Raw genomic sequence first — 19,806 nt, 5'->3', positions numbered from 1 at the left:
AATGTTTAAGCGTGGGGATTCCGATGACCCTTCCTCCTATCGTCCGCTCACTATGCTCCATACAAATGTAAAGATTCTGGGCAACATTTTGGCTGCTCGATTGCGTGAAGTGATCCGAGGTTTGGTACACGAGGACCAATGTGGATTTATTTCTGGCCGTAGTACGACTTACAATTTACGCTGTTCAGCACACGTTCTGCATGAAACTTCGGGTTGGTGGATGAATTGGTTTTAGTATCGCTGGATCTAGAGAAGGCTTTTGATAAGGTGGAATGGGACTACCTACTGGCAGTCCTGCAGGGAATGGGATTTGGCCCCCATTTTTGAGCTTTGGTTTGTTTGTTGTACACTGCTCCCACTGCATGAGTTCGGGTGAGTGGAAAGCTCTCGGACTCCTGGGCGATTGGTAGGGGTACCAGACAGGAATGCCCAATGTCACCGCTCCTTTTTGCTCTAGGGGTGGAACCGCTGGCAGTCTGGCTGTGTGAGGAATTGGGCTCCTGGGATGGTCAGGTGGGACGGGTTACTCATATTGTCTCTCTGTATGCCGCTGAAGCGTTTATATACCTCTGAGAGCCAAGTGTTTCGGTCCCTTTGTTGCTATAGTTGTTGGAAGAATTTGAGGCTGTATCTGGTCTCTGGGTGAATAGGAAAAAGTCGCTCCTCTTTCCTTTAGGATCATTATGCTGGAGGATTTGCCAGTGGTGGTGCTCAGGTGGGAGCTCGAAAGTTTTAGATATCTGAGCATATGGGTCACTCATACGATGGCGGCACATGTGACGCACAATGTTGAGCGGGTGGTGAATGGCGCGGTGCGCTCTGTCTCGTTCTGTGGCCAAGATGGTGTTCTTGCTACGGTATCTTTACCTTGTGCAGAATTCTCTGTTTCCGTTGCCAGCTTGGCTTTTCAATCATCTGGACAGTTTGTTGATTTCCTTGGTCTGGACTGGTTGTCATAGCAGGGTGGCGTTGTCCGTGTAACAAAGGGATATGGAAGATGGAGGCTTGGCACTCCCTAATATTAGGCTCTATTATTATGCAGCTCATTTACAACATGCTGCAAAATGGATGACACAGTCGGATAATTGGGAGAAGCGACTATTCCCGGGCATGTTGGGAGGAGAGTCATTGGTGCATGTATTAATGACGGGCGGTCGGTCGGAGACTCCTGTCCCCTATTTGGTTAAAACTGCGGCAGGGGTCTGGGAGCAGGCTGTTAAGGTACTCGACGTGCCCCATTTGATAGGGAACTAAAGATTTGGAGTCTAGCCCCCTTTCGGAATATGGATACTCTAATGTCAATGGATGCTTGGAGAGTGGGTGCCTGCTTGTTGGCGGGTGATTTATACCCTAACGGGGAGTTTATCTCCTTTCAGGAGGCGCGAGATACATTTGGATTGAGCTCTGGTCAGTTCTTGCAGTATGCCAAGATTGAGTGTGGGGCTCGAGAAGTCTGGTCTGGATTCCCGGTGGCCCCCTGACATCAAAGGTCTTGAACGGGTTAATAAATTGGGGGGAGGATTCCCACTTGGTTACCCTGTTTTATAGAGTGCTGCGTGGGGATTGTGCTGGGGTGGAGTGTGCAGCACGTAGGGCCTGGGATCGAGATCTGGAGGATCCTCTAGAGGATGTGGACTGGAATATGACACTGTCTCTGGTACGCACGGTTTCTAGTAACCACAGATTTAAGTTGTTGCATTTTAATATTGTTCATCGTGTATATCTTACGCCTGCTCGTCTTAACAAGATGGACCTGATAAGAGAGACTGGGTGTCCTCGAAGTGGGGAGATAGGTGCCTCTTTTCTCCACTTAGCTTGGTCCTGTAGGGAGGTGCAGCAGTTTTGGTGGGTGGTGGTTCAGAAGATAGACGGGGTCACAGGTTTGAGGCTCGAAGCGATGCCTTTGACTTGTCTCCTAGGTATACTATGGAGACCACGGGGTAGGTGCGTCCCATACAGATTTGCACAGCTCGCACTGGTGCTGGCTAAGCGAAGGGTGGCTATAGGCTGGATGAGTACACAAGGCCCATCCTTTCCTAGCTGGACCCGTGATGTTTAGGAATGGGGTGTTGCCGAAGAACAAAACATGAGACTGACATGTAGGGAGGAGGGGGCTCTGACTGACATAACGGCTTAGAGTACATTATTAGAACGCTTCACAAGGGTTGAGGAGTTCAGCTCTAATTGGAGCACTGATGATGATTGTTGACAGTGGAATGTTATGCTGTGCATACAGGTGACAACCAACCGTGGTGATATGGTAAAGCTGCTAACCGTTGTATCCGAACGAATTGGTTACATGGGAGCTTCTCGGGAAGGGGAGGTGGGGGGGTATCTACTATAGTAATTATTGGATATGCTCCATGTCTCTGTCTGTGTCCTCATCCTCCGTTCAGGAGAGCAACAGATATTGGGGTATCTCACATTAATATGCACTGCTTTGTTTTTTGTTTTTGTCTTTATGTTGTTTCTATTATAAACTCAATCAAATAGAGTTATATAAAAAAAATTGCAACAGTGAAACCCGAATTTGGCAGTATTTCACTGTTAGGACATGTAAAACACATCAGTACATGTCCCACCTTTAAGATACACTGCACCCTGCCCATGGAGCTACCTAGGGCCCACCTTAGGGGTGCCTTACGTGTATAAAAAGAGACGGTTTGGGCCTGGCAAGAGGGTGCAGTTGCCAAGTCGAATTGGCAGGTTAAAACTGCACACACAGACACCTCAGTGGCAGTTTTGAGCCATGTTTACAGAACTACTCTTGTTGGTGGCACAACCAGTGCTGCTGGCCCGCAGGTAGCATTTGATTTACAGACCCTGGGCACCTCTAGTACACTTTACTAGGGACATAGTAGTAGATTAAATATGCCAATTATAGAATTATAGCCAATCACTAACACAATTTATACAGAGAGTGTATACACTTTAACAGTGATTAGCAGTGACAAAGTGCTCAGAGTCATGAAGTCAACTAGAATAGGTCAGAAAAAATAGGAGGAAGGAGGCAAAATGTTTGGGGCTGAGTCTGCATAAAGAGCCAGGTCCAACACAGACTATGGGACTTTCTGACACCTGGAGGACCCTACTTGTCACAACTAAGGATTACTCACTCTTCTATCACTCTCACTCTCACTGCACACACTCCAGATTACATTTAACTATAAACTGTGGCCTGCCACCAAAAACCCCGTTGCTGTCTTTTCCCATCTCCCTGACCAGGGATCGCCTCCTCAGGGACGATCTTTGCAAAACTGTCAGGGACTTTTGTAATTGAATTTACCCCAGGACACTGACCCCTCTAATACTTGGGACACATTCAGGGTGTTCACTAGAAGAAAATGCATTGCTCTAATTTCAGCTCTTACTAAACAAAGAACGAAAGACTGATTAACACTTGAGGCAGAGCTAAGCACAGCCGAATAGGCACATAAGCAATAACCAACATTACTATTACAACTAAAAGTGACAGCACTCAGAGGAAAACAATGCAATCTGTACAATCAGGGCAGAATTCACTTCCCCACATCTCAAACGCATATCTTACGAGCTGGGTACCAAAGTAGGGTCATAGTTAGCAAGAACACTCAGAATAAAATGGGAGAAGGAATATCTTGGTGATATAATGAGGGAAGACGGCGAGTTCGCGGTCTCCGACTCAAAAAAGGCCCAAACCTTTAGCAGTTCCTTGGGACGGCTATGCACTGCCACCTCCAGGCCTCACCAGATCCAAACACACTATCTAGAGAGTGTGGCTCTTCCTGAAGTGACAGAGGCCCAAAATGAGTTTCTGAGTGCACCAGTTAGCATAGATGAAGTTAGGATGCCATCATGGACTTGGAAGCCCCATAATTTGGCAAGGGCGGATGGATATACAGCCCTATTTTACAAAACATTTTGCTTCAACCTCAAGCCTCTGCTGGTTACACTTTCAAATTACGTGGCCCACTTGGGGGCGATCACACCCTCAATGAGCGGGTCTCTCGTCTTGATCATCCCCAAACCTGGTAATAAATCAAAATAAAAAAACCTGCTCCTGTGGCTCATATTTCTCCATAGCAGTGCTCAGTTTGGATGCCAAGCTTTATACAAAGATACTGGCCTCCAGATTAGAGGAACTGATGACCGACTTGACACATCTAGATCAATCAGGATTATTCAAAGGCCAGCAGACACATCATAATTTGTGGAGGGCAATCCACTTGGTCGATAAGGCAACTAAGATGATACTGGCTGTATTATTAGCCTTCAGTGGTTGCAGCCTTTGGGTTGCCTCTTGGAAAACAACCATATTTTGAAAGTGGCACCCCGAGATCTTGAGTGATGGTTGAAGGATACCAAACTAAACTGCTGTGGAGCATCTTTATTTTTTTTATTCAGAACTGGCGGTGGTGAATGGTGTGGTGGGTCTAATCTCAGTTGGGAGAAGTCACCTGGGTGAACTTGAGATCAGGGGCATCTGATTTCAGATGAAATGAGGTGCTGTATCAGCCTTTAAAGCTGTAGGCCTTCTGACTGGCCTTGAAGCCCATTCTGCCTTACATCAAGAAGAAGACTGTTTAGGTTTTGAAGGACAATGTGACCACCAAGTAGCACTGCAACTGCAATAAGCAAAGTGGAGTGAGTGTTTTCTGTGTTCTTTGCAAAGAGGTGCTGAGGCTATGGCAGTAGCTAGACACTGAAGAGATTCCTCAGATGTTCTGTCTACTTGGGCTTCCTCAGTGCACTGCATTTGTCCTTTGTCTGACCTTCATTGAAGCCTGTACCCGGAGGTGCTTCAAAGAGTATTTGTCCAGTGAGGTAGCCTTGAACGGATCCTTCAGCAACCTTAAGGATGTTCAATGTTGTGCTTTTAATGCTGTGGAGTTTCTGTCCCAGGGCTCCTTAGGAGACGTGTTCAATCTAATGTATGTGTTTCATCCTCTGCTTCCACTTCCGTGACTTCTGAAGAAGGTCTTGACCTGCCAGGTCCAGACCCTGATAAAAAATGACTGGGATTGGAGGGTCTGGTACTTTGAACTGCTGAATCTTTGCATCTGGCTTTCTCTCTACCTGTCCCAACAGCAGGGCAGGATTGTTCAATATGATGTCACACCTTACATCACCATGCATTGAGATTGAGTGGATCCAACTGAGTGGTTGGGACCTTCCTACCAAATTGGGGATTGATATTTTGGCTGCACAGAGCCTGGCCATCAAATAGACCTATTCTCGTCGCTGGGCAAAGTATGTGGCCTTGCTCGAAAACCGCAGGGTTGATTTGCTTCAAACAAACCTTTCTCATGTTGTATTTTTGTACCCTGACTTATCACCGATTTCGGCCTTTCTCTGCTTGCTTGATCACCTCTCCTTGTTCAGGTCATCAGTTCTTACGTGTTTTTAAAAGAGTTTCATTTTGTGTGACACAGTGGCACCTATTTTTGTCCTTCATGTACATCTCTTTTGAACCCATACATAGTTCTTGGAGGCTATGAATGCCTAAGGCTGCTTTCCTCATAACAATCACTTCTGCATGCCGTATTGTTAAGCTGTAGGCATGGTTAATGCAGCCGCAAAACATCAACATCTTCCCTGACAAGTTGCTGCTCATGACTCTGACATCTTTATCTCCGGAAATTTTATTTCCTTTCCATGTGAGAAGTTCATCATACTCCTTGCTTTTTCGTGCTCATGACTCTGGCACAATTTCCTTTCCATGTGAGACGTTCATCACACTCCTTGCTTTCTTCCCCATGCCACATCCCTCTAAGCAAGAGGAGAAGCTTCCTCTGTTAGATATGAAGAGTTTTTATATGGATAACAACAAGGAGTATTGGGTGGAAGACCTACTCTTAGTTAAATTTGCTGTTGTAAAAAAGGAAATGGCTGTTCAGAAGAGAACCTTATTTAGATGAATCATCCTCTGTATTAAGAGGTGCTATTCCTTGGACAAGAAGGAGCCTCTTTTGGAGTCATTGCACCAGCACCAAGACAGCCACTACAGCTTTGGCTGGGGGCGTTTTTATACTGGACATCTGCAGACTGCCTCATGGATGTCCATCCTCACCTTCACCAGGCACTATTGTATCATCTCTCAGGTCCAGAGGAAGGGCCATTTTACCCATTCGGTCCTGTGCGATTTTGAGGTGTGAAGTCCACCTCTCAGAGCCACCGCTTTAGGGGGGTACTGTTTTGGCATTTATTCAAAATGTGAGAATGTACTGTTAAAAGTATCCATCAGAAGCACTTGTTACTTCTCTTCAGTAATGCCCCTTCTATTGGACACTCTAATTGCAGATCCCTCATTACTCCAGCCTCCTCTCCGTTCTGTGGAGCGTAATCCTGATTGTTCAAAGGTCCATTTTAGATTCAGCACACTGATTGCTGATTCTCCTGTTTCTCCGTGATTGAGGGCACGGATGTTACCGTTAAAAGCTGACAGCAAGCTGGAATCATGCCTATGTATTCTCAAGGTTGTCTTTTCTAGAGGCACGGCGAGGGCGCTATCTACCATCATAGAAGCAATTGCAGAAACATGTCTAGCCCCTGCCGTACTTCAAAATGTGAGAAATTCGCAGTTCGAAAATCATTACTAAAGTTAAGTAACTTTTTCTTTTAAACTGGATCATTAACAGTTCAGCAGTTCGAGAGGAGTCACCGGAAGAGTTTTGAAAACTGACCTTTTTAATGTTTTTTCTGTCACTTAGGACATCCAAGCGGAGATTGATGCTCACAATGACATCTTCAAGAGCATTGACGGCAACAGACAGAAGATGGTGAAAGCCCTGGGGACCACTGAGGAGGCTACGCTGCTGCAGCATCGGCTCGACGACATGAACCTGCGCTGGAATGACTTGAAGGCCAAGTCTGCCAGCATCAGGTTAGTGACAGCGCTTTACAGGCTGCTTCTTTTTCTCTCAGCTGATATTTATGGTTTTGTGAAGGAAAAACTGTTCCCTTGGGTCTGCTAAAGAGATGGAGCTTGTTGTACTCTGCTGTGGGTCACCAAAAAGGTTTCACGAGACAGCCTTAAAAATATTCATCCATTTTGCTGGAGTATAACATACCTTGTTGATGACAGGGAAGGGTTAGCAAAACGAAAACAATTGATGTTAAACAGCGAATTTATATAGTTCAGCTTTAATTGTGTATATTATTGAATGCTTAATTATAGGCTGGTGAGCATTTAGAGGATTAGCTCATAATGCCTTCTTTAAAACCTGTACACACACTGTTCTTGGCATCTTGAAATGTGTAGAAAATTACTTTTAGATGCATTTTCCCGACTGTGGACACAGTGGCATAATACAAAATGTTGCCCTGTAGAACCTCCACCCAAAATGTAAAGAGGGGCTCTTGAGGCTCACTTATCTCACAGATATCCATTCACCTTGGGCTGAATTGGGCCTCTGAGCATCTAGGGCCCCCTTGCACTGTCGGGTCTCAGGGGTCTGGTCTACGCCCCTGTATGAACAGAGGCTGAGAGCTAAGCATTCTCTGAACCCTTTCCTGTTTTTGGCTGTCACTCCCCGCGAGAGTTGAGGATGAATGTATGTCTTCTGGCTGTGTTTCTCTAGACAAAAGAGTGTCCAACATTGGTGTATGACGGCCACAGCCATTCAATATCACCAAGCTATTAACTCAAGATATTGGTAAATACATTTGTGTCCTGTATATTTGTTATGGAAGAAATATAATCGTGTGATGTGGCCTCAGAATAAGTTAGGTAATTAAATCTGTTATCACTATAATAAGAGTACATTTTGTATGTTTGGAATGGGATTAAACAGATTGTGTACTATGACTTTGAAGTTGAATGATTCTAGGTCTCCATCTTGCATTAGGGGCATGAGCAATCTGCACATGTAATGTTAGTCTACTTTTATATGATATATTCGTTATATGTAGTGTTTGGACACTTCATTGTCTATTGTTCTTTTGCTCTGGGTACAGCATGGAATGATTCTATAAATCAGTATTGTACTGCATTTGCATTTATATAGCATTTACTACCCCTGATTAGGTGTTCAAGTGCTTTACACCGAGCAGCACGTTGCTGCGGAACCTTGGGTTAGTGGAGTGTAATTGGTTTTCGGGATTAGTCGTGAAGGCCACTCCGTGTGTTCACTCCAGAGTGTTTGTGGTAGAATAAAGTAATCAGAGTTAGTTTTGATAATTTTTGGGGAAGAGGGACATGAGAGTTAATGCGGAGATGTGTGTGTGGGGGGGGGAGGGGTTAAAAGATGAACTAGAAGAGATTAGTGTGTGTTAAGTTGGTTACGTTTTAGGGAGAGGTTGTGATCTTTGAAATTAAGTGTAGGCAAAAATACATTAATGGAGATGACGGTTCACTTGCATTGACTTAGAAAAGGATGTGCTCAGAGAGAAGAGGCATGAGTCGGATGGAAAGGAGAGAGCCACTTGAGAGGAAAAAGGAGAGGTAATCAACAAAGGTTTTAAATGAAGATCAGTTTTTCAGGCTGGATTTAGGTATATAGAGTACAGTGCTATTTTAGGTACTTTGATAGGTGCTAAAGTACGTGAGAACTCAGTCCACTGCTAAGTTACCAACAGATCACTGTTGCAGCAAGGAGAGCTGCTCAGGGGTTGGAAGTGTTTTGAATATGAGGCATTTACAGCGCCCAGTAAACATTGCAAATAACAAAAGACTTTGAGGAAAGCAACACATACAATGCTGTACCAATATGAACTGGTTCTCGTTATACGGAAGGCATAGAAGTTTACTGAGCTTCTGCAAAGGATTAAGGACTCGTTCATTTTTGGCAACACTATCTATTATTATATATATATATATATATATATATATATATATGTTCGATGGCATGTGTAGCTGCAGATACACATGCTGTGCATATCCCGCCATCTGGTGTTGGGCTCGGAGTGTTACAAGTTGTTTTTCTTCGAAGAAGTCTTTTCGAGTCACGAGATCGAGGGACTCCTCCCATTTCGGCTCCATTGCGCATGGGCGTCGACTCCATCTTAGATTGTTTTTTTTTCCGCCATCGGGTTCGGACGTGTTCCTTTTCGCTCTGTGTTTCGGGTCGGAAAGTTAGTTAGAATCTCAGAAAAATCATCGGTATTGTTTGCGTTCGGTATCGGGTTAGTTACAATAGATCGACACCGACTTTGGAAGAGCTCCGGTGGCCCTTCGGGGTTTTTTCGATCCCCCGTCGGGGCCTTGTTGGCCCTTCCACGTGTCTCTTCAAGGCTGATGGAACAGACCCCATTCCGCTTCTGCCCAAAATGTCATAACAAGTATCCATATACAGATCAGCATCTGGTCTGTAACTTGTGTCTGTCTCCAGAGCACAAGGAGGATACCTGTGAAGCCTGTTGAGCGTTTCGGTCGAGGAAAACATTAAGGGGGTGATTCTGACCCCGGCGGTCTTAGACCCGCAGGGCATTCTGACCGCGGCGCTTTGGCCGCGGTCAGTGCAGGAAAACCGCGGTCTCCCGCCGGTTTTCCGCTGCCCGTCAGAATCCTCCAAGGCGGCGCAGCATGCTGCGCCGCCTTGGGGATTCTGACACCCCCTACCGCCATCCTGTTCCTGGCGGTTCGCCCGCCAGGAACAGGATGGCGGTAGGGGGTGTCGCGGGGCCCCTGGGGGCCCCTGCAGTGCCCATGCCAATGGCATGGGCACTGCAGGGGCCCCCGTAAGAGGGCCCGCAAAGTATTTCACTGTCTGCATAGCAGACAGTGAAATACGCGACGGGTGCAGTAGCACCCGTCGCACCTTCCCACTCCGCCGGCTCGATTACGAGCCGGCTTCATGGTGGGAAGGTCGTTTTCCCCTGGGCTGGCGGGCGGCCTTTTGAAGGCCGCCCGCCAGCCCAGGGGAAAACTCAAAATACCCGCCGCGGTCTTCCGACCGCGGTACGGTATTTCGGCGGCTCCCGCCGGGCGCGCGGTGACCGCGCCCGGCGGGAGTCAGAATGACCCCCTAAGAGACCGAAGAGCGAGAAGACTGCAGATGGCGTCGGCGCCGACAGGACAAGGGCGTTTCGAGGAGGAAGAAGAAACCTTCTCCATCCATGAATCGGACTCGGACGAGCTCGATCCCGAAGAAACGCCAAAAACCGTGAGTAAGACGTCGAAGCATAAAACTCACGAGAAGACAACAAAAGCCCAGGGGATGCCACCGCCAACAGGCCATGGCTTAACCCGAAAAATAGGTGACCGATCATCGGCACCGAAAAAGGGCATGCATGTGGCGAAGTCATCCGACTTCGGTCGAGACAACAATCTCGGGCCCGAGACAGCGGCTCCGAGCAGACTCGGCACCGAGACAGTGGCACCGAAATGGTTCGGCACCGATACACCACGACGCCGAAAATAAAGAAGGTTTCCTCGGAGCCCAAAAAGGCGACCGAGAAGATTTCAACTCCGAAACATCCAGCCTCGGAACCGAAAACAGGTTCCTACACAGAGGAACGGGGATTGCCCTCCCAGATGCAAGGACATAAGTTCGGGGAAGAACTTGAATCAGTTGAGCCAGACTACACTCAAAGAAGGCTCCACATTCAAAAAGACACAGGGAAGATAAGCACTCTTCCCCCAATTAAGATGAAAAGAAGACTTGCCTTTCAAGAAAAGGACAAGCAGCCACAGGCAAAGGTGGCAAGACAAACAACTCCACCACCATCTCCACCACCATCAATGCACACATCACCGGTAGCCACTCCACCACTGATGCAATCCCCGACTCATACTGCAATGAGTCAAGATGATCCCGATGCATGGGACCTTTATGATGCTCCTGTATCAGATAACAGCCCAGACTGTTACCCTGCGAGGCCGTCGCCACCTGAAGACAGTACATCCTACACGCAGGTGGTCTCAAGGGCAGCTGCTTTTCATAACGTCACCTTGCATTCAGAACCAATTGAGGATGACTTTTTGTTTAATACACTCTCCTCCACTCATAGCCAATACCAAAGCTTACCTATGCTCCCGGGAATGCTAAAGCATTCCAAACAAATATTTCAGGATCCTGTAAAAGGCAGAGCCATAACTCCAAGGGTGGAGAAGAAGTACAAGCCACCGCCAACAGACCCTGTTTATATTACGCAGCAATTAACACCAGACTCTGTGGTTGTTGGGGCAGCTCGCAAGAGAGCAAACTCTCATACCTCAGGAGATGCACCACCTCCAGACAAGGAGAGTCGCAAATGCTGCGGGTAAAAGGAGTGCAGCACAAGCAGCAAACCAATGGCGTATTGCCAATTCACAAGCACTTTTGGCAAGATACGATAGAGCTCATTGGGACGAAATGCAGCATTTCATAGAACACTTACCCAAAGAGTTCCAGAAAAGGGCACAACAAGTGGTAGAAGAAGGACAAAGTATCTCCAATAATCAGATACGGTCAGCAATGGATGCAGCAGATACGGCTGCAAGGACAGTAAATACTGCAATAACTATAAGGAGACACGCATGGTTGCGTACGTCAGGATTCAAGCCGGAAATACAACAAGCCGTGCTGAATATGCCCTTTAATGAACAGCAGTTGTTTGGGCCAGAAGTCGACACTGCTATTGAAAAACTAAAAAAAGATACTGATACGGCAAAAGCCATGGGCGCACTCTACTCCCCACAAAGCAGAGGCACATTTCGCAAAACACAATTTAGGGGTGGGTTTCGAGGTCAACCTACAGAGGCCACAACCTCACAAGCAAAGCCCACTTATCAAAGCCAATATCAGCGGGGGAGTTTTCGGGGGCAATATAGAGAGGGACAATTCCAAAAAAATAGAGGGAAGTTCCAAAGTCTCAAAACCCCTCAAAACAAGCAGTGACTTCCAAGTCACACATCCCCAACACATAACACCTGTGGGGGGGAGACTAAGCCAATTTTACAAACATTGGGAGGAGATAACAACAGACACTTGGGTACTGGCAATTATCCAGCATGGTTATTGCATAGAATTTCTCAAATTCCCTCCAAACGTCCCACCGAAAACACACAATATGTCAAAACAACATATAGATCTTCTAGGACTAGAAGTTCAAGCATTGCTACTAAAAGAAGCAATAGAATTAGTACCAAAACACCAGAAAGGAACAGGAGTTTACTCTCTGTACTTTCTCATACCCAAAAAAGACAAGAGTCTGAGACCTATATTAGATCTCAGAACATTAAATACCTACATCAAATCAGATCACTTCCACATGGTGACATTACAAGACGTAATCCCACTGCTCAAACAACAAGACTACATGACAACACTAGACCTAAAGGATGCATATTTCCATATACCGATACATCCTTCACACAGAAAGTACTTAAGGTTTGTATTCCAAGGGATACATTACCAATTCAAGGTGTTGCCATTCGGAATAACAACTGCGCCAAGAGTTTTTACAAAGTGCCTGGCAGTCGTAGCTGCACATATCAGAAGGCAGCAAATACATGTGTTCCCGTACCTAGACGATTGGTTAATCAAAACCAACACGCTAAAAAGGTGTTCACAACACACAAAGTATGTCATAGAAACCCTCCACAAACTAGGTTTCTCAATCAACTACACAAAGTCACACCTTCTGCCGTGTCAAACACAGCAATACTTAGGGGCGACAATCAACACAGCAAAAGGAATTGCCACTCCAAGTCCACAAAGGGTTCAGGCATTTCACAATATAATACAGGCCATGTATCCAAAACAAAAAATACAAGTCAAAATGGTGTTAAAACTCCTAGGCATGATGTCCTCATGCATAGCCATTGTCCCAAACGCAAGGTTGCACATGCGGCCCTTACAACAGTGCCTAGCATCACAGTGGTCACAGGCACAGCGTCAACTTCTAGATCTGGTGTTGGTAGACCGCCAAACATACACCTCGCTTCAATGGTGGAACAGTATAAATTTAAACCAAGGGCGGCCTTTCCATGACCCAGTGCCACAATATGTAATAACAACAGATGCCTCCATGATAGGGTGGGGAGCACACCTCAATCAATACAGCATCCAAGGACAATGGGACACTCACCAAAAACAGTTTCACATAAATCACTTAGAACTATTGGCAGTATTTCTAGCGCTGAAAGCATTTCAACCCATAATAAGCCACAAACACATTCTTGTCAAAACAGACAACATGACAACTATGTATTACCTAAACAAACAGGGAGGGACACACTCAACACAGTTGTGTCTCCTGGCACAGAGAATATGGCATTGGGCGATTCACAACCACATTCGTCTAATAGCACAATTTATTCCAGGAATTCAGAATCAGTTAGCAGACAATCTCTCTCGGGATCACCAACAGATCCACGAATGGGAGATTCACCCCCAAATACTGAATACTTACTTCCAGAGTTGGGGAACACCACAAATAGATCTATTTGCAACAAAGGAAAACGCAAAATGCCAAAACTTCGCATCCAGGTACCCACAAGATCAGTCTCAGGGCAATGCGTTATGGATGAGCTGGTCAGGGCTATTTGCTTACGCTTTTCCCCCTCTCCCACTCCTTCTATATCTAGTAAACAAATTGAGTCAAAACAAACTCAAACTCATACTAATAGCGCCAACATGGGCAAGACAACCTTGGTACACAACACTAATAGACCTCTCAGTAGTGCCTCATGTCAAACTACCAAACATACCAGATCTGTTAACGCAACACAAACAACAGATCAGACACCCAAATCCAGCATCGCTGAATCTAGCAATCTGGCTCCTGAAGTCCTAGAGTTCGGACACTTAGACCTTACACAGGAATGTATGGAGGTCATAAAACAAGCTAGGAAACCTACCACTAGACATTGCTATGCAAATAAGTGGAAAAGATTTGTTTATTACTGCCATAATAATCAAACCGAAAAAGGGCACACATGTGTCGAAGACATCCGACTCCGGTCGAGATACCGGCACAGAGCAGACTCAACACCGGGTCAGAGCAATCTCGCCACCGAGAGAGCGGCACCAAAATGAGTCGGCACCGAGAGCTCGGAACACCGAAAGGGTTGAATTTTATTATTTGTAAATTTGTAAATATATCACTTTTAACCACATTATGTACATACATATTTACTCCATTGCATGGGCACTATTACTATATACACAACTCCTACCTCACCCTCTGCGGGGAAAACAATCTAAAATGGAGTCGACACCCATGCGCAATGGAGCCGAAAGGGGAGGAGTCCCTCGATCTTGTGACTCGAAAAGACTTCTTCGAAGAAAAAACAACTTGTAACACTCTGAGCCCAACACTAGATGGCGGGATGTGCACAGCATGTGAATCTGCAGCATCTCATGCCACGAACAGATGTACGCTGGGTAAGTGACATTTTCCATATATATATATAGAGAGAGAGAGAGAGAGATGGCATGTGTACTTTACATGGTCAAAGTGGTCAAAGACAACAAGAACAAAGGTTCAGTGGGTCTTATTTCGAATGCTAGTACATGTGCAAGCAAATAGTCTACATAGACACAAATATGTACAGGCTTTAATTTTCTGAAATTGCAAACATTTATATATTAACTATGTAATTAATGGTATTGTGCTATAAATTGGTGTAGACGGTGCAGTGCTAATAGATACAATGTGAAAGCACATATGCACAATTAAAACGAAAGGGATGCCTCTTATTGGTTATTACACTGTCCAGCACAATCTTGATTTGTTTTGTCAGAAACACTTCCTTCCATAGTGTTGACGTTTCAACCCGCACCTTGACCCACGTGGGTCTCCTAAAGACATGTAATGCCATCTGCCACAACACCTACAAAGGTAAAAGAAAGGCTGTTCAATTGATAGTCAAATCCATCCATATTGGTATCCTTATTTGCACCTGTTTTAACTTACCTCATCGCCTTTGATAATCCTACTCCTTGTCAACGTAGTCAGGTATGTGATATGGACGTCTTTGAATTGTTTCTCATAACCAAATTAGGATCTGATTTAGATCTTGACGTTAACGGTCCCCCTGTCAGTTTTCTGACTGAAAACTCATCCGACACCTTGGTCGTGCGCCCACCTGATTTAGATTTTGGTGGGCGCATAGACGATAGCCCGCATTCATCCTACCGTCTCCTCTAAAACTCCACCCGCATCGCTGCGCCATTGGTAATAGTGGCTGGCGGAGGAACTCCAGCCACCTTTACTGCCCTGCAGATTTAGATGTGCCTTACCGCCAAGCCAACTGTGGCGGTCCGACCTCCACACGGGAGTTGGCGGATTGGGGGGTAAATGAAGTAAAATCCCTTTTTTCTCAATTCCAGTTCTATTTTCCACTGAGCAAGACCTTCTGTTGATGCTGCTGCCACTAGACCATGGAGAAAACATAACACTCCTGCTGCCGGACTCAAATGTAGGGTGCCCGCATTGCCAGGGTACGTGGGGTGGGCACTGCACATAAGCTCGGGACCACTTCATTCATATAATGTCACAGTCATTTTTTAAGTTACCGTGACATGCACATGGTGGGAACACAACTGTATTAGACATGGGATGGTGACACACTGGTACAAGGTACATATGGCACACAAATGTCATTTTGGTGTCAGTATTCACTGCCAAATGAATGCTGTCACCACAATGATGTGAAATTCACACTTGTCAACTGTGTCCATGTGTGCACTTTGCAAGAGGACCTGGACCTGTGATGTTGTGCTGACCGTAGTGTATGTGAGTGTGTATATGTATGTATGTGCATGACGCGATTGGGTGGTTGAGGGAGCTGGAGTGGGTGATGTGGTTGTGTCACTTGCATGTGGGTCTGATGTGTATTGTTGGTTGTGTGTTGTGTTGCTGTGTATTACATTCAGGTGAGTGATGTGTGTTGGATGTTATGATGTGTGTAGTTGTGCCTTGTGAGTGTTTGTGTAGCTGTGTATGTAGTTTTGTTGGTTGTTGTGGTTGTGTTGTGTGTGGATGCAGTTTCAATGATGTGTGTATGTTGTGTCATGGATGTATGACAATGTATGTTTCCTGCATGTACGGATTGTGTGGTGTTGGAATAGCAATGGATTATGGCATGTATATTGAGTTGTGAAGGGGACACATACGGCGAAGGTACAGTATGTGTGTGTGTGTGTGTTTGTGTGAGACTTGCCTGTATTTCATAGCCACTGCCATTGGACGATATCCATTGTGTCCAGCAACGGTCTTCCTTCAATAGCAATCAGCCGGTATGACACCACCTGCAGAGCTGTAACATCTTTAAAAAAAAAAAGAAAAAAGGTTGTGGCGGTCTTTGGCTCAGCCGCAAAACATTTGAATTTGGTGGGTGGAACACCACCAAAATCTAAATCAAACCATAATTCGTTGCCCCAAGGCTGTATAGCACCCATAGTGGTCGTAGAGGCTACTTAAATACGAGGATGAAGTTAGGTCATGCAGTAGTGAGTCTGTTTACCCGTATTCTCTATTGTGCCAAACCCATTGCCTTCCTTGTCATTGCACATTGCTCGTGTACATTCAATGGGCCAACATATTCTGCCGCAAATACCCTAAAATCTCACTGGTGACTGAGTAAACAAAGGCCCCTTCCACGGCCATTTAAATTCAGTCAACAATTTCTACAGCCTAATTGAGTCTGTAATAGGTATTTTGAGATAGAGTAGCATTGAAGCCGGCCCCGAGAAAGCTACCTAAATGTTGTTACAGGCCACACGTGAAGTTAGTTATTGCCTGAGTGAAAGGTATCTTACCTCCAACACCTGTGATTTGCCTATAACCTAGAATCAGACACCACACTCCGTTGATGTATATGAAGCACGGGCGCTATAACCAGGAACACTGCAACATAATATTTACTGGGGGAAAAATCTATTGGCAAGGTACTTTTATTCTCTAGTCACTGATAACAAGGTGAGGAAGTGTTTCAAAGCCACAAACATTATTTCAACTCAATGTATTCTGCTAATTGTTTATATAGACAGGGCCAGATAACCAGAAACACGGTATAAGCTCGGTCGATGTGGTACCCAGAGTCTGAGACCAATAGACATTAAAAGTGTCCAAATATTGTGTGTCAGGATTTCGCTACTATGCAGTGTGATGTTGTAGAGCAGTGGTTCTACACATTGTGTTATGGGTCGATAATGTTAATTTACCGTTTTTGGAATCATGTGAAAAAAAAGGAGACTAAAGTGACCTAAAGGGGGCAATGTTACACATTTGATTTAATACAAAAAAAAGGTTTTAGAGGGCAAGGTATGCTCGGTCGATGTTCTACGCCGAAAAAGAGACACATAGCGTATGTAGGCATTACTTATATGGTTTTGTAAGTATGCCTACCAGCATGCGATATAACGTTGTAGAGCAATAAATGTTTCCAGACAGGATCCGGAATCCAGTGAGAAATAACTGTTCAGACAACAAGAATAGGCACTGCGATAAATTCAGTACAATGCATTCACAAGTGGTTACAGGCTTTTGGTTATATATTTTGCAGGGCAGTTATAAGTGCAAGATATAACGGTGTATAGATACAGTCATAAAAGCGGGATAGTAAGTTTTGCCATTATTGGTGATGAGTGAAATACTGATCTCAGTCTGATAAATAGACTTGACACACAACTTACAATTTATGTATGCTCAGCCAGTGTCATTGCTGAAAAGGGCAGTCTCCTAAAGAGTAAAATATTTAATCCTTATCTGGCCTCTTTCGAGACTGTATGCACCAGTTTGGACAAGGCTCCTATAGGACAGGTATGTGTGCGTGGAGTCAGAAGGCACCAAATGAGTGTAAGTGCACTGAACTTTGTATTCTTTTGCATGCTAGCAGTGCTTATCTTGTAAAAGAAGAAGTGCAGATGCCCAGAGTTTGGCTTGGAAGCCTTGGGGCAGCGCTATCGAATGTCAGGGGTGCCACGTACCAAGACTGCGTGGTCTTAATTCCACCTCATGACTCTCATCCATCACCAGACCCGCATTACCCCTTTATCTAACACTTTCAGGTTATTTTTCATCATTTTCTTTCTTTGTTGTTGTTTTTTTCGGTCTTTCTCTTTCTTTTCCCCTTCTATGTTTCTCTCTCACCTGCTTTGGATCAGAGTCTGGATCAGAGTCGCAAGGGGAGTTGTGGGACTAAAAAACAAAAGTGCCGAACGCCGAAGATAAGTGCCAATAGGCCCCACCTGCAACCACCAACTCAAACTAGCACTGGATGCTAGTAATTGAAATCGCAGATTGTGTATATTGAGGTGTGTACTCTTAGCATCCTACTTTTAAGTAGTGTTTTCCCATTCACAACTTCTAGATTTACTTTGGTCGCATTCCCAGACAGGCTTAAGGGGGAGAGTAGCCAAAGACATGGCAGGGATAAGCACCTACCTACAACAACCTTCCCCAGGAGACCCTCCAGAGGCAAGCCGCCGACTAGTCAAATGTATCCTTGTTGCTCTTTAGTAAGATAGTAGGGTGTCCCAAGCAGCCTTGGGGTAGTCGGGATAGGATGTACGGTTTATGGTAAAAGGTAAGAATACAAGGTCCTAATAGGTTCATAGAAATATATTAACTAATAGGCACAAAGAAAGGAAAACGATAAGAATGAGGCTGTTGAGGAAAATGGGTTTCACCATTTTTGTAATACTCCACAGAAGCAACCATTTGATGAAAAAAAGATGCAGATTGTAGAAACTTTCTCTTGATTGCCAGTGCTCAATGTGAAGTCATCCGGTGCTCTGCATGGCTTCAATCAGTTTGTTCTACGTTTTCTGGAGCTACATGCAGGTTTGAAGTCTGGTGACGGCAAACTCCATGTTGTCAGACAAAACTGGTAGAAACTCGCACTGCTGAACTTACAGATATTTACACATTTGGCTCGAGAACAGCTTGTGGCACTGGTTAGGCCATTTTCTAATAACCTCTCAAATTAATTTTGGAAAGTTGAAGCGAGCCATTTTGTTTGTGATTGGGCAAAATATTTGCAACTGTACAGAAGTTTTCACTGTAGTCTTCTTTGGGATGCCTTCATTACCAAGCCACACAGGCTTCCAGGCACTGCTTGCTTCATAGAAGGCAGATCTGTAGGGAAAGGCTCCCTGTGCTCCCGGAAATATGTTGAGTTTGGTTCTCCAAACCTGATAGCCTAGATCAGTCCAAGAGGGATAGTTGAATAGAGTGAACAGCTTTCTACTCTTCCTAATAAGGCATTAGGCCAGTCTTCAAGATCCAGATTCCTTATTAGGCAGAGAACGGGGAAAACCTATTTCTTTCGGTGCCATTTCTAATTATAACGTGTGCCAACAATAAACTGAGCAGGAACATAACATTATGTTCTACTATTATCCACATGCGTCTCAGATGTAAATTACTAAACATCTCAAGTGCCAGACCATATATTGGATAGAACCGTTCTACATATTTTTTCTCTCTGGTGAAACTTTTTCATTGAATTTAACAAAACATATGAGTGCAATAATTTCTGTTGAAACCACCATTTGCAACTGCAGTCACGTTTTACATAACAGAAGAGTTATCCCTATTTAGGAATAAGTAAATATCCATGTAATTACCATTTATACGAACATATTATTTAAAGAGTCTTCCTTTTATTTATGCATGCAAACTGACTTATTTATTTGACAATTTGGCCCAATTTTTGACTAATCCTTCTGTTATTGTATGCAACTGTACAATATTCAGCATCGCCGACAAGAAAGTAAAGGACAGAATTTCTTGTAACAGAACAGGAAGGTATTATTTTCAAATGGTAGCATTTAGATGGCTACATCTTCCTGCAGATTTCTCAGCTTAAGTATATGTCTTCCAGGGTCAGACCGGTCTGCAAAACTGGTCTCCAGAGCCGTAAGGTGGAGCCCACACAGCTTTAGCTATGGCCCC

The 19,806-nt window shown here is 44.9% G+C and overlaps 1 protein-coding gene across 7 annotated transcripts in view; it reads left to right on the top strand.

Annotated features, from left to right (window-relative positions):
- UTRN (utrophin) overlaps nt 1-19,806 on the top strand; it is a 1,374,288-nt gene that overhangs the window by 855,387 nt on the left and 499,095 nt on the right. For all 7 annotated transcript variants that reach the window (XM_069235249.1, XM_069235248.1, XM_069235247.1 and 4 more), the window contains one exon: nt 6,690-6,862. In XM_069235249.1, the coding sequence (XP_069091350.1) occupies nt 6,690-6,862 (173 nt within the window). The remainder of the gene's footprint in view (nt 1-6,689; nt 6,863-19,806) is intronic.

This window comes from Pleurodeles waltl, chromosome 5 (genome assembly GCF_031143425.1).
Source record: "Pleurodeles waltl isolate 20211129_DDA chromosome 5, aPleWal1.hap1.20221129, whole genome shotgun sequence".
NCBI classification, from domain to species: Eukaryota; Metazoa; Chordata; class Amphibia; order Caudata; family Salamandridae; genus Pleurodeles; species Pleurodeles waltl.
Note: the sequence above shows the minus strand (reverse complement) of the source record. Positions and strands in the feature narration are given on the sequence as shown.